Source organism: Podarcis filfolensis (assembly GCF_964270895.1).
Source record: "Podarcis filfolensis genome assembly, chromosome: 4".
Taxonomy (NCBI): Eukaryota; Metazoa; Chordata; class Lepidosauria; order Squamata; family Lacertidae; genus Podarcis; species Podarcis filfolensis.
In genome coordinates, this window is record NC_139607.1 from 51892375 (window position 1) to 51911134 (window position 18760).

Genomic DNA, 18760 nt, shown 5'->3' on the forward strand with positions numbered 1-18760 from the left:
CATGTCTGGTGAGGGTCCATGTGTTCTGTACATGTAGTATGCATGTGTGCGCACTCCCACACTTGCATTGGCCATGTTTGCCACTGACACATGGTTCTCAGAGGGGTGGATGACTGTTAAAACAGCCCACAGGTTGAAAAAGGTTAGTCCCCCCCCCCCCCATTCTATGGGAAAACGTTGTCAATGAAGTTATGCCAGTTCACCACTGTTCTTTATGGCCCTTTCACTTAAGAAAACAATTTTATTCTGGGAAGCCACTCTCAAGCAGAAAATTGTGGAGTTCTCTATACAGTCCTTATATGTGACAAGCATAAATGTCTATTCCACTGTGGTGAAAACCTATTCCTGGTTAAGGAATGAGTTAATCCTCCATAAGTTGGTAAAAAAATGTGTTGTTTTCCCCCTGGATGCAGCTACTGACAACTTGTGACTGTCTTAGTCTTTGTGCTGTGCAGCCTTAGCATGTAGTTCTGGCCTATATCAGAAGAATTCTGCATGGAGAAAAATTGCAGAGAAGAGACAGAAGACTGAAGTTGCAGGAGTTTGGTGGCCTTGGACTTGCTGAGAACTTTAAGCAAGGACTCTGAAAGCTGAAAACCTTCTCTGGGCTCAGAGAGAGAAGCCTTCTTGAAGTAACTGTGTATAGTGTGTTTTGTATTTATTAAGTAAAACAACCTCTGTTACACTTTGTCTGCTGTGGGAAATTGAATCACTTTGATGACTTCTGACAACACACAATCATCCAACAGGTTATTGGGCACAATCATTCAACTCGTTTCGGTTTAGCACACATGACCAATGGACAGCGCCATCTCTCTTCCTTCACGCCATCAGGGTGGGAGCAATTAATGTAGGTTTGGCAGTGAACTGTGCAGAGGACATTAGTGGGGTGCCTATTCTTATTGCAGCACCATAAACTAAACTATCACACCACAAAGGCAAAAAGGCACCCACCACATTTTCTACTTATGAATTGAAAGTCTCTAGGTGGCAATGGGACACTAGGAAAGCAGAATACAATCTGGCCTCCCTGCATATGGATGGCTCACAAAGAGAAAAAAGGCCAGGGGGAAATGCAGCAAAGGGATGTACAAGGGCTACCTGATGACCTTCACATGCTCTCATGTCTCAACATGCTGCGCTATCTGACTGTCATAGGAATAAAAATAAGCATGCTTACATCTGAAACAATTGCATCTTGTCAGGTGGGAAAGAAAGTGCAGTGTCCAAGAATTTGCAGGCTGATAAATACAAGGAGAGCTCATTCTGCTGTATGTCACCAAGCAATGGGCCATTGCCCTCTGATGTTTTCTGTTTACTTATTTTACTGTTGTGCCTGTGAAATTAATAAATATGAAAATTAAGGATTGAAACACATACAGAGCTAGCTATATTTACTCTTGGATTTTTTTTAGAAAAGGTAAATGCTAAATAAGAGGCAAACCAAAAATGACTTACAAATTTATATCCTTGCAGTTATATCCCACCTTTCTTCGATCATGTATCTCAGGGAGACCCTGGGGTTTTTCTAGGTGGTCTCCCATCCAGCCACGTACCAGAAACCTGTTTTAACTTCAGCAAGTTGGTGGCTTCATGTGCTTTCTTACCATATCCTGGGTGAAGCTCTGCCTAACAGGTACATACGTATAGATCTGATGCCCTCTTATGGGAAAAAGGCAGGAGGTGATTTTAAAGGGGAAAATGGCAAGCTAGGAAAAGGCCAAAGAGTGCCCTACTCAAAATCACAGTTGTTTTTCATAAAAGGAAAATGAGAGAGCTGGGACTTTGTGTGTAACCTGCAGCTTGCTTCTGCAAGGTAGCAGCTATCAGAAATGCTATTTATGAAACAAATGTGCTATATCTGAACGATGGGAAGTTTTGCTTCTGCACATGACTAGAATGTTCAGTTCACATTGAGTTCACATTGAGTTCATGAGGGGGGGGAGAGGGAAAAGTGACTCTATTTCTTCTGGGGAAAATAGAGACAATTATTTAACTCCTGGGACGGACTGCCAGGTTTATTAGAACTGTTGCATTGAGAGTTGCACTATCTATAGACATTGTAACTTTTTAATGGTTAACTCTGCAAAGGAGATACTTTTTGAAGGTCTTCTCTGGACTTGAAACTGTTGCTTGCTTTTTTTTTTTTTTGAGGGGATTTAAGAAAGTTGGAAAAGATTTTTTATTGTAAATTGAATGACTGCTACAGTATCCCCCTAGAGGAACATTGAAGTTGTACATCCAGCTGGGGGATTTTTCCACTCTGGACTTTGGGGATTTTCCACGGCAAGATCTGACCGTGGGAACGACCTTGATTCATAGACAGAAGTGTGATGACGGATAGGACAACAAGATCGGGAAAGGCCAGAGTGCAGCAGCCCAGTATAGTTTCCCAGCAACGCAGACCATCTGTTCCTGGCCCTCCTGTGACACAGGGGGAAGATTCTGTACAAGTTGAGTCAAAAGGAATGGCATCAGAAGGGGATTTTACTTCTGTGTTAAATAAAATTTTTGAAAAATTGGAAGGCCTAAGCAAACAAGTTACGGAACAATCAACTAAAATAGATAATCTGGGACAGAAGGTGAATTCCAATACAGAATCTATTGAAAAACTGCTGGAAGAATCTGCGTCTAATAGAAAAATAGCTGAGGAAGCAAGAGAAAAAGCAGTGGCTGTAGAGGAAGAAATAAAACCTATGCGTAAACAGATTGGGGATCATCAGTCACTTCTGTCTATGATTGAACTGAGGGAGAAACAGACTAATCTGAGGATCAGGGCAGTACCAGAACTTGAAAAGGATAACCTAAGTGGCTATCTTACGCAGGAATTTGGAAATTTTTGGAATTTGGAGTTGGAGAAAGACTTTAAGATAGTAAGTGCGTTTAGACTTGGAAGAGGAGGAAGGAAAAACAGGGTGAGAGACTGTTTGGTTACCCTCCGAACGAAAGAAGAGAGAGATATAATACTGAGTGCGCACTTCCAGAAGACTTTGGAGATTAACGACTCGAGAGTGGAGATTTTTAAGGATATACCGAAACATCTATTGGATCTTAGAACCAACTACGGAGATCTGGTGGCCCTACTGAGAAGAAACAGAATTGTTTTCAGGTGGGAATTCCCCCAGGGACTATCTTTTACCTTTAAAGGGAAAAAGTTCAAAATAAGATCATTGGAAGATAGGGAAAAAATTTTGAGAGACCACGAAGAAGACCTGCAAAAAGAAGTACTAGAAGAGCTAAGAGCTTTAAGACCAGGAGTACTAGACATAGCACCACCACCGTTGGGACTGGACAAACAAAAAAAAGTGATACCACCGTCAGAACAAGAAGAACTTTGGGGAGCAGTTGGAGGAAAATAGAATAACTACATCATGTCTCTGCAATTATTAAGTTGGAATATCCATGGATTTAATTCCCCGGAGAAGAGGAAGAAAGTTTTTCATTTATTGAAAAAGGAACAATTGGACTTAATTTGTTTACAGGAAACTCATGTGATAAGGCTTCACAGGAAAGTACTGATTAATAAAAGATTGGGTCAAGAGTTTATTTCATCGGACAAGGTTAAAAAGAGAGGAGTTGTTATTTATGCCAAAGAGAGCCTATCACCGAAATTTGTTTTTAAAGATGAACAAGGAAGATGGGTGGCAATTGAGATTCAAACACAAGGAGAAAAATTTTTGATTGTAGGAGTTTATGCACCAAATGAGGGGAAATCTGAATTTTTCAGGAAATTGCATGAGACATTGCTTGACTACATGGACTATAACATTATCTTGATGGGAGATATGAATGGAGTGGTATCTACAAATATGGATAAGTCGCAGAGATAAGTTGTAACTAAAGATGGCAGACTACCAAAAACCTTTTTTGAACTGACTGACAATATGGACTTGATTGACATTTGGAGAACCAAGAACCCCCTTGGAAGAGAGGGAACATTCTTCTCTGAAGCCAACATGACATGGACAAGAATTGACCAAATATGGATAACTAGAGGACTGGCACCTAAGACTCGAAAAGTGGAAATTTGCCCAAAAACCTGCTCCGACCATAATGCGGTGAAGATGGAGATGAAACTAACACCAATCGGTTCCTTCAGATGGAGGATGAATGACACCTTATTTAGAGATCAAGAGGTTACTAAGAAGGCCCAAAAAATCCTGAGAGATTATTTTGAGATAAATTTGAATACCACGGTTGAAAAAAGAGTAATCTGGAGACTTCCGGGTTGGCGCCATCGCCGAATGGCGGACTCCCTCCGAGCTCCGGAGGGAGCCGGCTCGGCAGGGGCTGGGTTTTACCGCACCGGCGATGCGGGGACCCTTAGAAACCACGGCCACGGGGGCCGTGGACTTGGAGACTCGGCTAGCACCGCTAGCGCCCTCCCGACTCGTGAAGGAGCCTTTTTAAAGGCTACGGATCGGGTGCCGGGGAGAAGCGTGGTGCTTTGAGTCCTCTGCCATCCCTGCCGAGCGAAGCCGCATGCCATCCGGCGGAGAGCGCTGACTTCTTCCATTGAGAATTTGGACTTTTAACAACAACCCGTGAGTAAATTGGAAATCGGGTTTAAAAGAAGAAAAATTTTTGGGATTTGAGACGAGCGGGGGGGGATCTAAAAAGGAAGTCAGTCCCCCTCCCTATTGTAGACATTTTAAAACAAGGATTGGGAAGCCAAGGCCCAAAAAGAACGGTATCTTTGCTAAATTAAGAATTCCATGATGGGAAAGTACAAGAATTGTGCTGGAGGAAGAATTGAAGGAGAAGGAAAATGCACCCCCCTCCCTGGGAACCGGGGCGATTGAGGAGTGAGCCTGGTGAAAAGAGCCGGTGATTTTGACAGCTGTCAAAGTAGCTGTCAAAGTCGGAATATTAAAGAGGATTTTATTACAAGGACCTTGCTGGTCAAATTTGTTACAACTTGATATAATTTGTTAAGACTTGAATACAAAATGGCGAAAATACGGAGAACAATCGGATTTTTGGAAACAAAGTTACAACAACCCCCCTAGAGGAGTTTCGGGACATTACAAAGATGGGCGTAAGCCGGGAAAAATACAACACTCCGGAATTTCACAGAACTGGTTATCTCCTGGGAAAGCTGCAAAACGGAAACTGAATCTTGTCTACAGGGTGTTTAGACTAAAAGGAGACAACAGAATACCTTACTGAAGAAGGAAGGGACTGAACGCAAGTTTTTGTTCCTGAATAACAACAACCCATGTAGAGTTACTAAACTTCGGAATAAGAAAGTTTTAGCAGCGGAACAAGAGGAAGCTGGACTATAACCTTGAAAGAACAATGGGGGGAATTTTATAATTTGACATTTTTAAAGATTTAGGAATTAATTTTTAAAGAAAGTAATCCTAGAAATGGGAAATAATTCTGCAAGGAGTTGGGGGAAAAATGGGATTGATGGACTTAAGATTTCCAGGCTGGAAACATAGATTGGAGGATAAGGGAAATTAAACCGGGGAAGGGGAGGGAGAATTAGAATCCAAAGGCTTGCAACTATTTTCTGAATTGGTTTTCTTTTTTCTAATATATTTTTTATTTTTTTTATACTTTTATTCTGTGTGCTTTTACTTTAATGGGAAAAAAGGGGGACATTGTGGAAAGAAAAGGGGGTGGGCTATGGGGAGAGATCTTTTGCTTTTTTTTTATCAAGGGTGTTGCATAAGGTTTGTATAAATTTAAATTTGAACAATGGGGTATATAAATTGTGCTTTAAATCAGAAATAGAACTTGTGGAAACAACAATATGAAAGGGGAATACAGTAGGGGTGGGGGAAGGGGGGAGTCCCAGAAAGTGGATGTTTGAAAATAAGGTTCTGAATGTATCTTCATAATTTCTTTTCTTCTCTTTCTGTATTTTGGAAACTTCAATAAATATTATTTAAAAAAAAAAAAAAAAAGAAAAAAGAGTAATCTGGGACGCAAGCAAAGCAGTTATGAGAGGGTTTCTGATTCAACAGAATGCATTAAAGAAGAGAATACAAAATGAGAAAAAAGATAAAATCTTGGAAAAAATAAAAGGAGAGAAGAAATTAAGAGCGAAACCAAAGTCGCAAGAGATTCTGAGAGAAATAAAATTATATCAAGTACAATACATGAAAATGATAAATCAGGAAGTAGAATGGAAAATTAAGCAGATGAGACAAAAGACATTTGAATCAGCTAATAAATGTGGGAAACTGCTAGCCTGGCAGATAAAAAAAGACAAAAATTAAACACCATTACAAATCTGGATGTGGAAGGAAAGAACATACAGAATCCATTGGAGAGTAGAAAGTGCTTCCAGAGATATTTTAAACAACTATACACACAAGGGCCACAGAAAGAGACTGATCTAGACCAATTTTTAAGAACAAATGGATTACAAAAAATCTCTCAAGAAAATAAGATAATGTTGAATCACAAAATTACAGAACAGGAGGCTGAAGGTGCCATCCAGAACATGCAGTTGGGCAAATCTCCAGGGCCGGATGGTCTTACCTCCAAATACTATAGATCTCTGAAAAACTGGTTAATTCAGCCACTAAAGGAGGTTTGTAATGAAATTCTGGAGGGGAAAAAGGCGCCAGAGTCGTGGAAGGAAGCTTACATTACACTTATACCGAAAACTGAGTCTGAAAAGACACAACTTAAGAACTACCGCCCCATATCCCTGCTTAATGTGGATTACAAAATTTTTGCTGATATTTTGGCTAATAGATTAAAAAAGGTATTAGTTGAAGAGATACATAAAGATCAAGCCGGCTTTCTCCCAGGTAGACATTTGTCTGACAATACGAGGAACATAATTAATATTTTGGAGAAGCTGCAAGTGAACATCAATACCAAAGCAGTTTTAATTTTTATAGATGCGGAAAAAGCTTTTGATAATATTTCTTGGAATTTTATGAAGAAAAATCTTCAGGGAATGGGGGTGGGCCACGGGTTTGAAAATGGTATAAGTGCAATTTATTCAGAACAAAAGGCTAAGCTAATAGTCAATAATGTGATGACAGAGGAATTTAAGATAGAGAAAGGGACACGACAAGGCTGCCCAATTTCCCCATTGCTTTTTATTTCGGTCCTGGAGGTTTTGTTAAATATGATTAGAAGGGACCGTCTGATTAAAGGTATTCAGGTCGGAGCCAAACAATACAAATTGAAGGCTTTTGCAGATGACTTAGTTTTGACGTTACAGGAGCCAGAATCTAGTACGAAAAGAGTATTAGAACTGATTCAAGAATTTGGTCATGTGGCAGGATTTAAACTGAACAAGTCAAAAACTAAAGTTCTTGAGAAAAACTTAACACCGATTGAGAAAGAGAGGTTTCAGAAGGAGACTGGTTTAACATTAGCTAAGAAAGTAAAATACTTGGGGGTTAATATGACTGCTAAGAACTTAAACTTATTTAAAGATAACTATGAGAAATGCTGGACAGAAGTGAAAAAAGACTTAGAAATATGGTCAAATTTGAAGCTTTCCTTGTTGGGTCGAATTGCAGCTATAAAGATGAATGTACTGCCAAAAATGTTATTTTTATTTCAATCATTGCAAATTTTGGACAAGATGGACTGTTTCAAGAAGTGGCAGAGAGATATTTCTAGATTTGTCTGGCAGGGCAAGAAGCCCAGAATAAAATTTAAAATATTAACTGATGTAAAGGAAAGAGGCGGATTTGCCCTGCCAGACCTTAAACTTTACTATGAATCAGCAGCATTCTGCTGGTTGAAAGACTGGCTGTTTCTTGAGAACACGGACATTTTGGATCTAGAAGGTTTTAACAATGTTTTTGGGTGGCATGCATATTTGTGGTACGACAAGGTTAAAGCACATAAAGCATTTAAAAACCATATTGTCAGGAAAGCATTGTTCAATGTCTGGATAAGATACAAAGACTTATTGGAAAATAAAACCCCAAGGTGGTTGTCACCAATGGAAGCAAAGGCTCAGAAAAAGCTCAATATGGAGGCCAAATGGCCGAAATATTGGGAAATACTGGAACAAGAAGGAGAGAAATTGAAATTGCAGAGCTTTGAGAAATTAAAAGATAAAGTGCGAGACTGGCTTCATTATTATCAAATAAGAGAGGCCTATAATTTGGACAAAAAAATTGGCTTCCAGGTGGAAAAATCAAAATTGGAAACAGAACTGTTAGATCCCAAAACTAAGATACTTTCAAGAATGTATAACTTGCTGTTAAAATGGAACACGCAGGATGAAACGGTTAGATCTGCAGTGATTAAATGGGCACAAGATATTGGTCATAACATTATGTTTGCTGACTGAGAACAGTTGTGGACCACCGGTATGAAATTTACGGCATGTAATGCCTTAAGAGAGAATATTATTAAAATGATATATAGGTGGTACATGATACCAGTCAAGCTTGCAAAAATATATCATTTGCCTGATAACAAATGTTGGAAATGTAAAGAAAATGAAGGTACATTCTTTCACCTTTGGTGGACGTGCCCAAAGATTAAGGCTTTCTGGGAGATGATCTATAATGAAATGAAAAAGGTATTTAAATATACCTTCCTGAAGAAACCAGAGGCCTTTCTCTTGGGCATAGTTGGCCAATTGGTGCCAAAGAAGGACAGAACTTTCTTTATGTACGCAACAACAGCAGCAAGAATACTGATTGCAAAGTATTGGAAGACACAAGATTTACCCACCCTGGAAGAGTGGCAGATGAAGGTGATGGACTATATGGAATTGGCGGAAATGACTGGCAGAATCCGAGACCTGGGAGAAGAGTTGGTGGAAGAAGACTGGAAGAAATTTAAAGATTATCTGCAGAAACACTGTAAAATTAATGAATGTTAAAATGATGTTGGATTGAAAATAAGTGGCATTAGCAACAAAGTTAACAAGAGTATGCAAAATTGAATTGATAATGGATGAAAATATAGAGTTATAATATGTTAAGATATAGAGTTAAGATAAATGAAAGAGGGTAAGGATTTGCTGATTTGATTATTTAAATGGGGATACAAAAAGGGGAGGTGTGAGGAGGCCAAGGAAATAAGATAATGAGTTAGGGTTACAAAAAATGGATTTGTTTTTATTCTTCTTTTTTCTATTTTATGTATTTTTCTATTTTTTTTGTATTTCTTTCTTTTTATATGACCTTTTTAAATTTATGTTTTTGTAAAACTTCAAGAAATATCTTAAAGAAAAAAACAAAAAACACATTGAGTTCATGAAACCTTGTACCCTGACCTGTTCTTAATGCATGGTTGACCACATCTACGGAATGTGATAGTTATGTTCTTTTAAGTCTTGCTATATCAATCACTAGTAATAGTTTAATAAGGAGGTTATCAATCACTAGTAATAGTTTAATAAGGAGGTTTTCATGCCTGTCCAGTTCTGTGTTCCCTTTCCCAATCTTTAATCTATTGGTGATTAATGCCTATATGCAACCCTTGCATTGTATTTGTGTTAACCAATCAGCAACAAGCACATATGTGGCAATGCTGTAATATGCAATAAAAGGGACTCTCCGAGACATGCTCGGGAGATGCCTCCCATATGACACTTGTCACTCGTCTGTCGTTTATTTCAACCCAACATTTGGAAGGTAGTTATGGAGCCCCCAGAGGTTCTGCTCCACAAGGACAGGTCCACTTTGGTCTCAAATGTTTTCTCAGGGACTTTCTCCCATGTAAGCAAATAGTTGATATTCAAATAAAATGCTAAGCCAGAACAATTTATCGGCAATAGCAGTATCCATTATAGCATTCAAATTTCTGATAATGTGAAATTTGCTCTTTTATCAAATATTCCAACCCATCCAGCAAAAAAGGGGCACAGCACTATTCTATCCCACATATCTCACTTTTCAGCTTTCAGAAATATAACTTCTGAATAAGGAGCTATTCCACTACTAAATCTTTTGTGTATCTGCAAGCTTTGGCTTCTCTTTTCCTCCCTTGAAATTACTGGCCTGGTTTGAGACAAATGTTCATTCCCTGAAGTGACTGCAATATAAAAACTATGATCTGCATTTGTGAATGAGCCACTGCATTTGTGAATGAGCCATTTCAAGTACATTTCTTTTTCAATTTAGTCTGGCCACACCTGTCAGCTGTCATCACGTGCTGAGTTATCAGATGTTGAGGGAAAAATATATATAAATGCATTTGTGGACCAGCCCATTGTCTTCCCTACAATGATCCTCAGAACATCCTATTTTATTTGTGCAAAAGCTGGGAACAAGAAATTACCTCATGCCAGGGTCAGACTAACAATCCATCTAGCCCAGTATTGCTTATTGAGGCTGAAAGTGGCTCTACAGATTGTGCTCTCCTCTCCCCCAATTATTTGCTATCTAATCCTTCTAACTGGAGATGCTAGGACTGAACTAGACAACTTCTGCTAGGACAGCAAGCACTCTACTACTGAGCAATGGCTCTTTCCCAAAGCATGCAGACTTATGAAACAGGTCACAAGGTCGCAAGCAACTACAACTGCCACATTGAATGGATCATCTGTTTACTATGCACAGCAAAAAATTCTTACTTTGCTGGTTCCTCCTCTTCAGCTAAATCTTCCTCTAGCTGTATAAATGCTTGAATCTGGGTAGCAGAATTGAAAGAAGAAATCAACAAGGTATTAATATATACAATTCAATATTAACTCAGCTTTACATTACATTATGCATATAGGAACTATCTCAAGGCTCAACTGTCAACAGTTTACTGAAATTTCCTATTAGTTACACCAGCAGTAGGAAAACCTTTTGGCCAGGTGCGCTGGATTTTGATCTGCTCCGAGATAAAAGTGCTATAGGTCTGTTCATGTGGGTCATTCATTTTAACTTTTTCAGTAGTGAGACGATTAACTTCTTTAATCTGCTTGATAGCGCTTTATTGCAAAATGGCTTCCTCAGCCATTCTATTTAGGATTGTTTGGCTAAAGTAAGAAGAAAGAAAAGTGCAAGATATAATGGAAATGACATAAATATAATGGGAACAACCCTCTGGGGGCTGGCTTTTGGAGCTATAAATTTGGTGCTACGTTTGGACTTGGATTAGGGTCTTATCTTTAGGGTTCAATCCTGGTGAGAATTGAATTTCAGATTGAAAATCAGCTGGTATTGTAAAACCTTACACTATAAATTTTCTTTTCTGCAATGTTACTCTTATTATTCAACAAATAACTCTTTATTTTACTCTTGATCAGGAACTGGAGATTAACTGGGCTACTCCATTTCCCCTCAAGGCCTAGAGTCTACAAGTCTGGCAGTCTACACAGGAATTGATTATGATTCCGCTAAAATAAGGCACCTTCCTAGAAGGGCAAGGCCTCAAATGATGTTTCTTTACTGCTTAGCATTGAGTTCTGTGAAGTTGATTGATCTGCTCTAGCATGAAATGATATGTGGGAAGGTTTATTTTGCTTAGTGCTGGGTTTTGGTGTGTAAAGCCTCTTTAGGCCAAGCCCCATCCTTATCTGCCCCAGACATGATGCCAGGTATGATGTCAGCTGTAGGGTGGGTGGCCACAGCTTCCTACAAAAGGGCTTGCAAGCCAAATGCCAAGACGTGGGGGGCCAAGTATGGACTATAGAATGAAGGTTCCCCTGAGAATTTGAAGGCTATTGTCCCATCTTTTTTCTAAGGACCATTTACCAGCTCTGTCACCATGATCGGCCATAATGAAGTTAGGTGCTGAGGGGAAATTCTTAGCAAAAGAACCCTGAAGAACAGAAACATCTGGGCAGCTACTACAGAAGTCTGTCCAACACGCAGGTTGTCAGTCAGTCGCTCTAGAATAAAATTTACAAAAAGATTTAAGACACTTTTGTATTGAACTGTAATGAATCAGGAGCACTAAAACGTATCTGGCTGGCTTAGTTATATCATCCTGGGACTGATCAAGCTTCTTACCCACTGGAAAATTATTACACTTATGAACTAGGATAACAATTACAGTTGCAAAATAATGTTGAACTGCATAATATGATCATAATGCTCAGTCCCAGTTAGTAACCTGGCAGCCATATTCGGCACTAATACAAAAGAGTCTTCAGAAGGCAGCCCACAAGTGTGATTTGACTCCAACATAGAGGTTACCAGGGATAACTGATGTTGCAAGCATATAAGGAATACCAGTTGCCCACTCAAAATGTGTCCAAGAATCGACAGACGCAGCAGTGGCAAAAAAGAAGGCCAAGTTTATTGCTGAGCAATAAAGACCCAGTGGAATATTTTCCAGAGCCTGGGTGCCAGAGCCCCTTGGGCATTGGGTTTATATACCTGATTACAAACAGCATTAGATATTACATATTCCTATATATTGCAGCAAAATCAAGCCAATGAGCGGGGCAAGAGCCCTTCCTATGCCCATGTAAAGAATACTTCTGCTTTTCCATATTGTGCATCATGATGCCCTTTACCCTAATTTTCAGCTATAAAGAGGAAAAGAAACCTATTTGACAGTTGAAGCCTGAGTAACACCCCCCCATCTGTTATTGGGCTAGAACATTGCATTCTGTGGCAGACTTCTCTTTCCTGTCCCCCATCTCACAAACATGAGAAACAGTCTGAGGAAGGTTCCCTATAGAAAAATGCTATAGAAAAATGCCAACACATCAGATTTATTGTTGCCTTCAAGCACAATAGCAGGGCAGAGAGAAATAGGGCAAAGGTAGACTTTGGATTCCTGAGATTTAGGCACTTCTAGCCCTACTGAAGCCTTAGTGATTTAAGCATCATTAGGATGCATGGATATATAGAAATCATCATTAGGACACATGGTTATATAGAAATCATAAAGGTAAAATTCTCCAGGTGGTCTTGCCACAAGGCTAGGGTCAGAGCTAGTATACCAGTCTAAGCAGGTTGAAGAAACCTTGTGCTCCAGAAGCAACTTGTGCCTTTATCTTTAATGATGGACCAAGCATCATCCTTAAGCTGCAGGCTTGTCCCTCCAGGGTGTGCAAGGCTGTCTAACATAGGACAAACACCTCTCCCTTGAGCAGAAGAATCACTGATCCACATTACCTCTGTTTTGTCTGGACTGAGCTTGGGTTTATTGGTCCTTATCCAGTGTATTAGTGAAATTATAAGCACTGATTTAGTACTTCCACTGCTTTACTCAGGATTTGATGAAAATGGGACTAAGAGATGGGTGCCACTGGTTTATTGATGACAGCTCATCCCAAACCTCCAGAAGACCTCACTCAGTGGTTTCGTGCAGATATGAAATAGAATGGGGGACGAGGGAGAAACATGCTTGGCCCCTCACTAAGGGGTGGAAGACTATTCCTCCAGAACCACCTCCAGAGATTGCCTATCTAGATAGGGATGGAACTGCTGCAACACAGTGTCTCCAATTTCCACTCCAGTCAGACTATTCTGAAGGGTATAAAGCTCTGTCTCTAAAATCAGAAGATGAATTTGCATCCCTCAGATTTAGAGAAAGTCAAAACTCAACAGACCCTCATTTTGTGAGCAATGCACCTCACTGCCAACTTGGAACCTTCACTTGGCTCCGTTCATCTGTAATATCAAATCATAATCTGGCTCTTGCATAAGCAAGCATCAGGCTCATTTCCCCTCCCCGTCCCCCTTCTTGCATGCTCCAATGCCCTCCCCTACATGGCAGATCATAGTTTGTTGTTGCACTTTAACTGGCAAACTATGCTTTGTGATTACCCTCCAAATCAGAATTTCAAACCTGTTTTATCCTGATTTGCAGTTCTTTCCACTTCATATGATTTGGTATAAAAGAGGAAGTGCAGGAGGATATGAGTCTGTGGACTGTTTATGTAACACAATGGTGTTGTTGTTAAATGAACTGAGCCTATGTGTATGCATGCTTCTTTCCATTCACATCTTTTACTGAACATCTGTGAACAATGCAAACTTTAACACTCACCTTGTATTAAAGGAAGGTAAAGGTGATATTGATCAATTTCTCCACTGAAAACTGCAAAGGCCTGACGCTTTAACAACATTGCCTTTTGCTCAAAACTTGGAAAAAGTTTTAAAGAACTGCTCTGCATAGCTGTAATCAAGAACAGAATTGCTATTAACATCAAGTTGTTTTTATATATAAAAGCAGCTGCTACCTTGATAAAAAGTTTAATTGGTTGTTTTCTTCTTGTTTTGAACTTTCTATTAAAAGTAATGGGATAATAATTATGAAAAAATACTTACTCATCAAATCTTTAAACATAGTTTTCTCATGTGTCAGAAGATGATCGATAATGGCTCGCCAACTGAAGAAATTTAACAATTAAGTAAAGTTTAGTGTAATTTAAGTTTAACTCCTCTAGCCCCTTGTGTGAAGCAAGCACAAAGGAAGAATGCATTTCTTTCAAAGTCAACCAGGTGCTGGGCAGTAAAATTGTGCAAATCTTGTGCTTAGTTTATGATGAATGCAGACACTGACAACTCCAAGCTGCACAGTTTATCGCAATTTCCTATACATGACAGTCTAACTTCTCTTTTGAAAATTTCATATTGATATTGAAACAGTCCTGAGGGACAACTTTAGTTTTTTACCATGCCTTGCACATCTTTAAAATAATGTATTAGAATAGATGCAGAAGTATTGTAACCAAAGTTTTAATTAAAAATACTCTCTCAACACAATGACAATAACCTGCTCTTTTTCTAAAGACTAATGTTTTTCTGAATGAAATCACTGGAAAATTAGCAACTTTAGAGAGATTCCAAATTAAAAGTATAACTTCATTGTAATCTACTGGAGTTTATCCATTTGTACATTCAGAAGCCAACAACAAGACTGCCCGAGTCATACACCTTACTGAATGCATGAAGTATCCATCTGGAAGAAAGCTGGATCCATATATAGTTCTAAGACATCTTTCTTCCATGCGCGCTTGGTATAAGCATAGCCACTTAAAGAACTGAGCAACTGTGTACTAGCACGAAAGCTAGGAAGATTGTAGGCACTGTAAACAAACATACACAACAGACAAATCACTTACTTTCCAAATACATATGTCACTCACATGCTCCCAAAACTGACAGACTTCACAGCAACACTCTACTTTAACCTTGTTGATATTCAATTAAATATTTATTGATTGAACAAAAAAATTATGTTAGTTGCAAGGAAAATTCATGTGTTATCTTTTCCAAGCTCAGATCTGGAGTCAGTACCACCAGCAAGCAGAGGAACCCTATCATGGCTGATAAATTATTATGTTCCTCTTTTGACATTTCTAACCTCTGGCAATAAGATTGCTGCTTTGCTAATTTGTATTAAAGGAGCAACCTTAAACCAAGTCATATCTTGTAAGCCAGGACTGTCAACTGGAGAGGAGTACCTGTTTCCATAGTTGAACCTGAATTCTCATTGTACCCTCCCAAATTCCCACATACTTCCATGCCAGTCAAGCATCCATTTCCCCACCATCAGAAAAAAGCATCACAATTACTATTCTCTTGACTCTCAGGAAGCATGTGTGCTATCTTGGCAGTAGGCGGCAATCACTTAATGCTTGGCAGATCTATGAAGTATATTACGGAACAACAATCCTGGAAGAGCTTTGACCTTGAAGCAAGGAATCTGCCCAAGTTAAGTCCCCAAGTATGGTGCATATACTGCATAAGTTACATATAGGTGATGTAAGGAAAAAATTATTTACCTGTGATTGCGTAAGTAAGGAAACACATAATACAGCAAACGCGAGATCAAAGGCACTGCTTTCTCTTTTTCATCACTCCGGTAAACCATATCCAGGAGAGAAGCAAGAACCTATGGAGAAAGAACGTTCCATTTAAAAAAGAACAGCTCTTCTGATTTCACAGTAATCCTGAAAATTGTAAAATGTCACATTTCCAAAACAAAATAAAAAAAATCCTTCCAGTAGCACCTTAGAGACCAACTAAGTTTGTTATTGGTATGAGCTTCCGTGTGCATGCACACTTCTTCAGATAGATTTCCAAAACATTAGCAATGCAACTGATGCATCCCCTTTTCCCTCCTCCATGGCTGGCATAATGCTGTATGCTCAAGCAGCTCTGCCTGTTAATGGAGGGTCAGTGAACATGCAGAGCTTTCACTTATGGAACATATATATAGGAAGGATAGTGGCTATAGAGCAGTTTCCCTCTCAGAGTAAAAAGAAATCAGGACTCACCTCTGCAAGGATAGAGAGGGCCTGAACACTGTACACTGATGGGGCAGAGGCAGAGACCATTGAAGAAGGTACGGCTGATGTATCTGTAGAAGAAGGAACATTTTATTGTTCTTTCATGCTCTCCCTTAAACTTTTTTCCACTAGTAGTAGGTGGGTTTTTTGGGGATGGGAGGAGACCGATAGTTAGAAAATTGTTCTGAAGAATTGGGCAATACTTATCTAGTCTGAATGTCTAGCCACATGCCTTTAAAACAAGCAAATCTGCCTGTTCTTCACCAAACAGAAGGCAACAAGCATTCAGAACCCAGTGTGGGGCATTAAAAGCAAATAAAGGATTGAGTACCCCTGGGTCCCCAATGGCTTTCCTGCTCTAAAGTTCAACCTCATGGCTTTGCTCCCCCCCCCCCTTAAACACATTAGCATTTAATGTGTAGTTAGAACTACAAAGACCCCAAGCTGCCTTTCCTTATGGAAAAAACAGCTGCTGGGGGCTCTTTATTTATGCACACAAAATGCAATGTGTTGCCAGTCCCTGAATTTAGCAGTTTAAAATGCCCTTTAAAGGGAAGCTGCCTGGTGCCACCCCCATTTTCTTTTTGGCACCAAGTGAAAACCTTCTCAATTATATTGGCCTTTTAGTGATCCATTTTATGTTTTTATTTTTGCAAGTCACATATTTTGGCTGAAGAGTAGCTGATAAATCAAGTAAATTATTTAAAAGAGAAGTTCTATAATGGAAGGAAGGAAGTTGCTGGATATTTGTGTCATCAAAAGCCTGCACAATTCTGAGGAGACTTCGCCTCTTAAAGTGTTTCAGCCTGACTTGGGAATATCAATCCATTTATCTTCTGATTCTATAACTAATTTATCTTAAAAGTCACACACACACCTCTCCAGCTTTGCTAACCTAATGACTTTTACTGTTTCCTTTTTTCTATTATCTACCTTCTAAAGAGTCTGTGTGCTGTGGTCAGTACTCAAGGGGCAGACAGAAATGAAAAGGCATATTTGAAGCATCTCTGCCCCACCTTAAGCCAAAAATAGGGTTCCAGAGGGGCTTACAAAGAGTAGTAATAAGACAGCCCCTGCCTTCAAGCTCACAGTACCAAAGGCATGAGACACACATGGAAAAATGAATGGGGAGAGAGGAGGGGGGAAGGGAATCTCAGGCATTACTTCTCAAAGTCACATATCTTATAGTAACCATGTGGGACGGAAATAGTTCAAGTAACTTGACTGAGGTCTGTAAAGGTGTGCTCACAAGTCCTCTCAGAATGTGATGCGGGAGGGGGTGTTGAGAGAGTCAGAACTTACAGGGTTAAGAAGTTCTGAGCGACGCTTCACATTCCGAGAGGTGTGTTTAGAACACGGAAGTGGGAGTGGTCAGTATCTCTGAGAGAGAGAAAGACACACACAGTGTGTGCGTGTTTGCTCCGTGGAGCAGCAGCAAGATGTGCGCTCTGTCGCCAGGAGATTTATAGCTGTTGTGTTTGCTAAGAAATAAAGACTTTTAAAGATAAGGAGACTGCTACGTTTCAGCCTGAGTTATTACCACACGACAGAACGTTCCTGCTTCTGCTGTGTTTACTCTGCTGGAGTCAAAGGTCTTTGGGAAAGGTCAGAGCCGCGCAGAGAAGTGTGCCGGACCCCCGGACCCCATCGAAGCAACAATGAATGTCTCTAGGGAACAACTGGGGAAGAGCTAAAGGCAACTGGTCTCAGCAGATGTGATGGAAAAGCTCTGCTGTTTCTCCTCTCCAGTTCTATATTATCAGTTATCTAGCTAAATGAATTTGTGCTCCAAAATGGAAGCTGGTGGAAGAGCATTGTGTGAAACCGAAACATTCCTTATATGGCCAGTGTTTTAGAATTGCCCAATCCTACTTCTTCCTTCCAGCTTAAGCAGACTTGTGGGACTAAAATGCTTGTATAAAACAACAGCTAGCCCACAGAACTGTCTCCGTTTTTCTTACCGCAGAAATCATCTTCAGCCGTGGGCTCATCTAAAGCAACCTGAGGCTGAGCTTTCACCTCCAGATTCCTGCTCAGCCAGCTAGTTTGTTCTAGCGAAGAACCAGCAACATTCCCGACAGCTTCCAATATTTTCTGGGTTACCTCCTGAAAGGGAAAGCAGAGTAAGAGAGACGAGTGATTCATGCATATAGACATCACTCAGGGCATTTTGTCTTATGGAAGTAATATTTGTTTTATTGTGAGAAGGGAGACAAGTGGCGAACCAAAATATCACTTTACTCCATTTGAATTCTGTGAAGGCAGTGCATGCTACAGAGTCATTCCCCCTCCCCACCAAATACTGAACCTCTTGCTGAAGGTTCAGTGTGGCTAATGTGTGATGTGCAGTTTTGCAAGGCATTTGTGATATGCCTATTGGCCCATTAGAATAATGAAAATTTCATTTTTCTATTAAAAAGCCATCCTAAAAGTTCTGTTGGACATATTGTAGATCTGTAACTACATGTTGGCTATGTTCTTTTTGGACTTGTTTTCTGGGTTCAAGGGTAAAGTACAGAAGGAAGAGCTCCACCTATGGTATGAACCAATGTTTGGTAAGAACTGTTTGCTGTTTGATTACAAGAAGCCATGATGATCATTATGCCCAGGCTAGAGGAGCAGAAAAGATGCTGG

The 18760-nt window shown here is 39.7% G+C and overlaps 1 protein-coding gene across 3 annotated transcripts in view; it reads right to left on the bottom strand.

Moving 5' to 3' along the window:
- DOP1B (DOP1 leucine zipper like protein B) overlaps window positions 1-18760 on the bottom strand; it is a 73421-nt gene that overhangs the window by 5898 nt on the left and 48763 nt on the right. For 2 of the 3 annotated variants that reach the window (XM_083608827.1, XM_083608828.1), the window contains exons 27-35: window positions 18088-18232; window positions 16115-16197; window positions 15620-15729; window positions 14774-14920; window positions 14160-14221; window positions 13879-14007; window positions 11628-11764; window positions 10517-10572; window positions 1181-1336 (exon numbers count right to left, since the gene is read on the bottom strand). In XM_083608827.1, the coding sequence (XP_083464953.1) occupies window positions 1181-1336; window positions 10517-10572; window positions 11628-11764; window positions 13879-14007; window positions 14160-14221; window positions 14774-14920; window positions 15620-15729; window positions 16115-16197; window positions 18088-18232 (1025 nt within the window). Of the gene's footprint in view, window positions 1-1180; window positions 1337-10516; window positions 10573-11627; window positions 11765-13878; window positions 14008-14159; window positions 14222-14768; window positions 14921-15619; window positions 15730-16114; window positions 16198-18087; window positions 18233-18760 lie in introns of all 3 variants that reach the window. The other variant, XR_014546962.1, reaches the window with a different exon arrangement.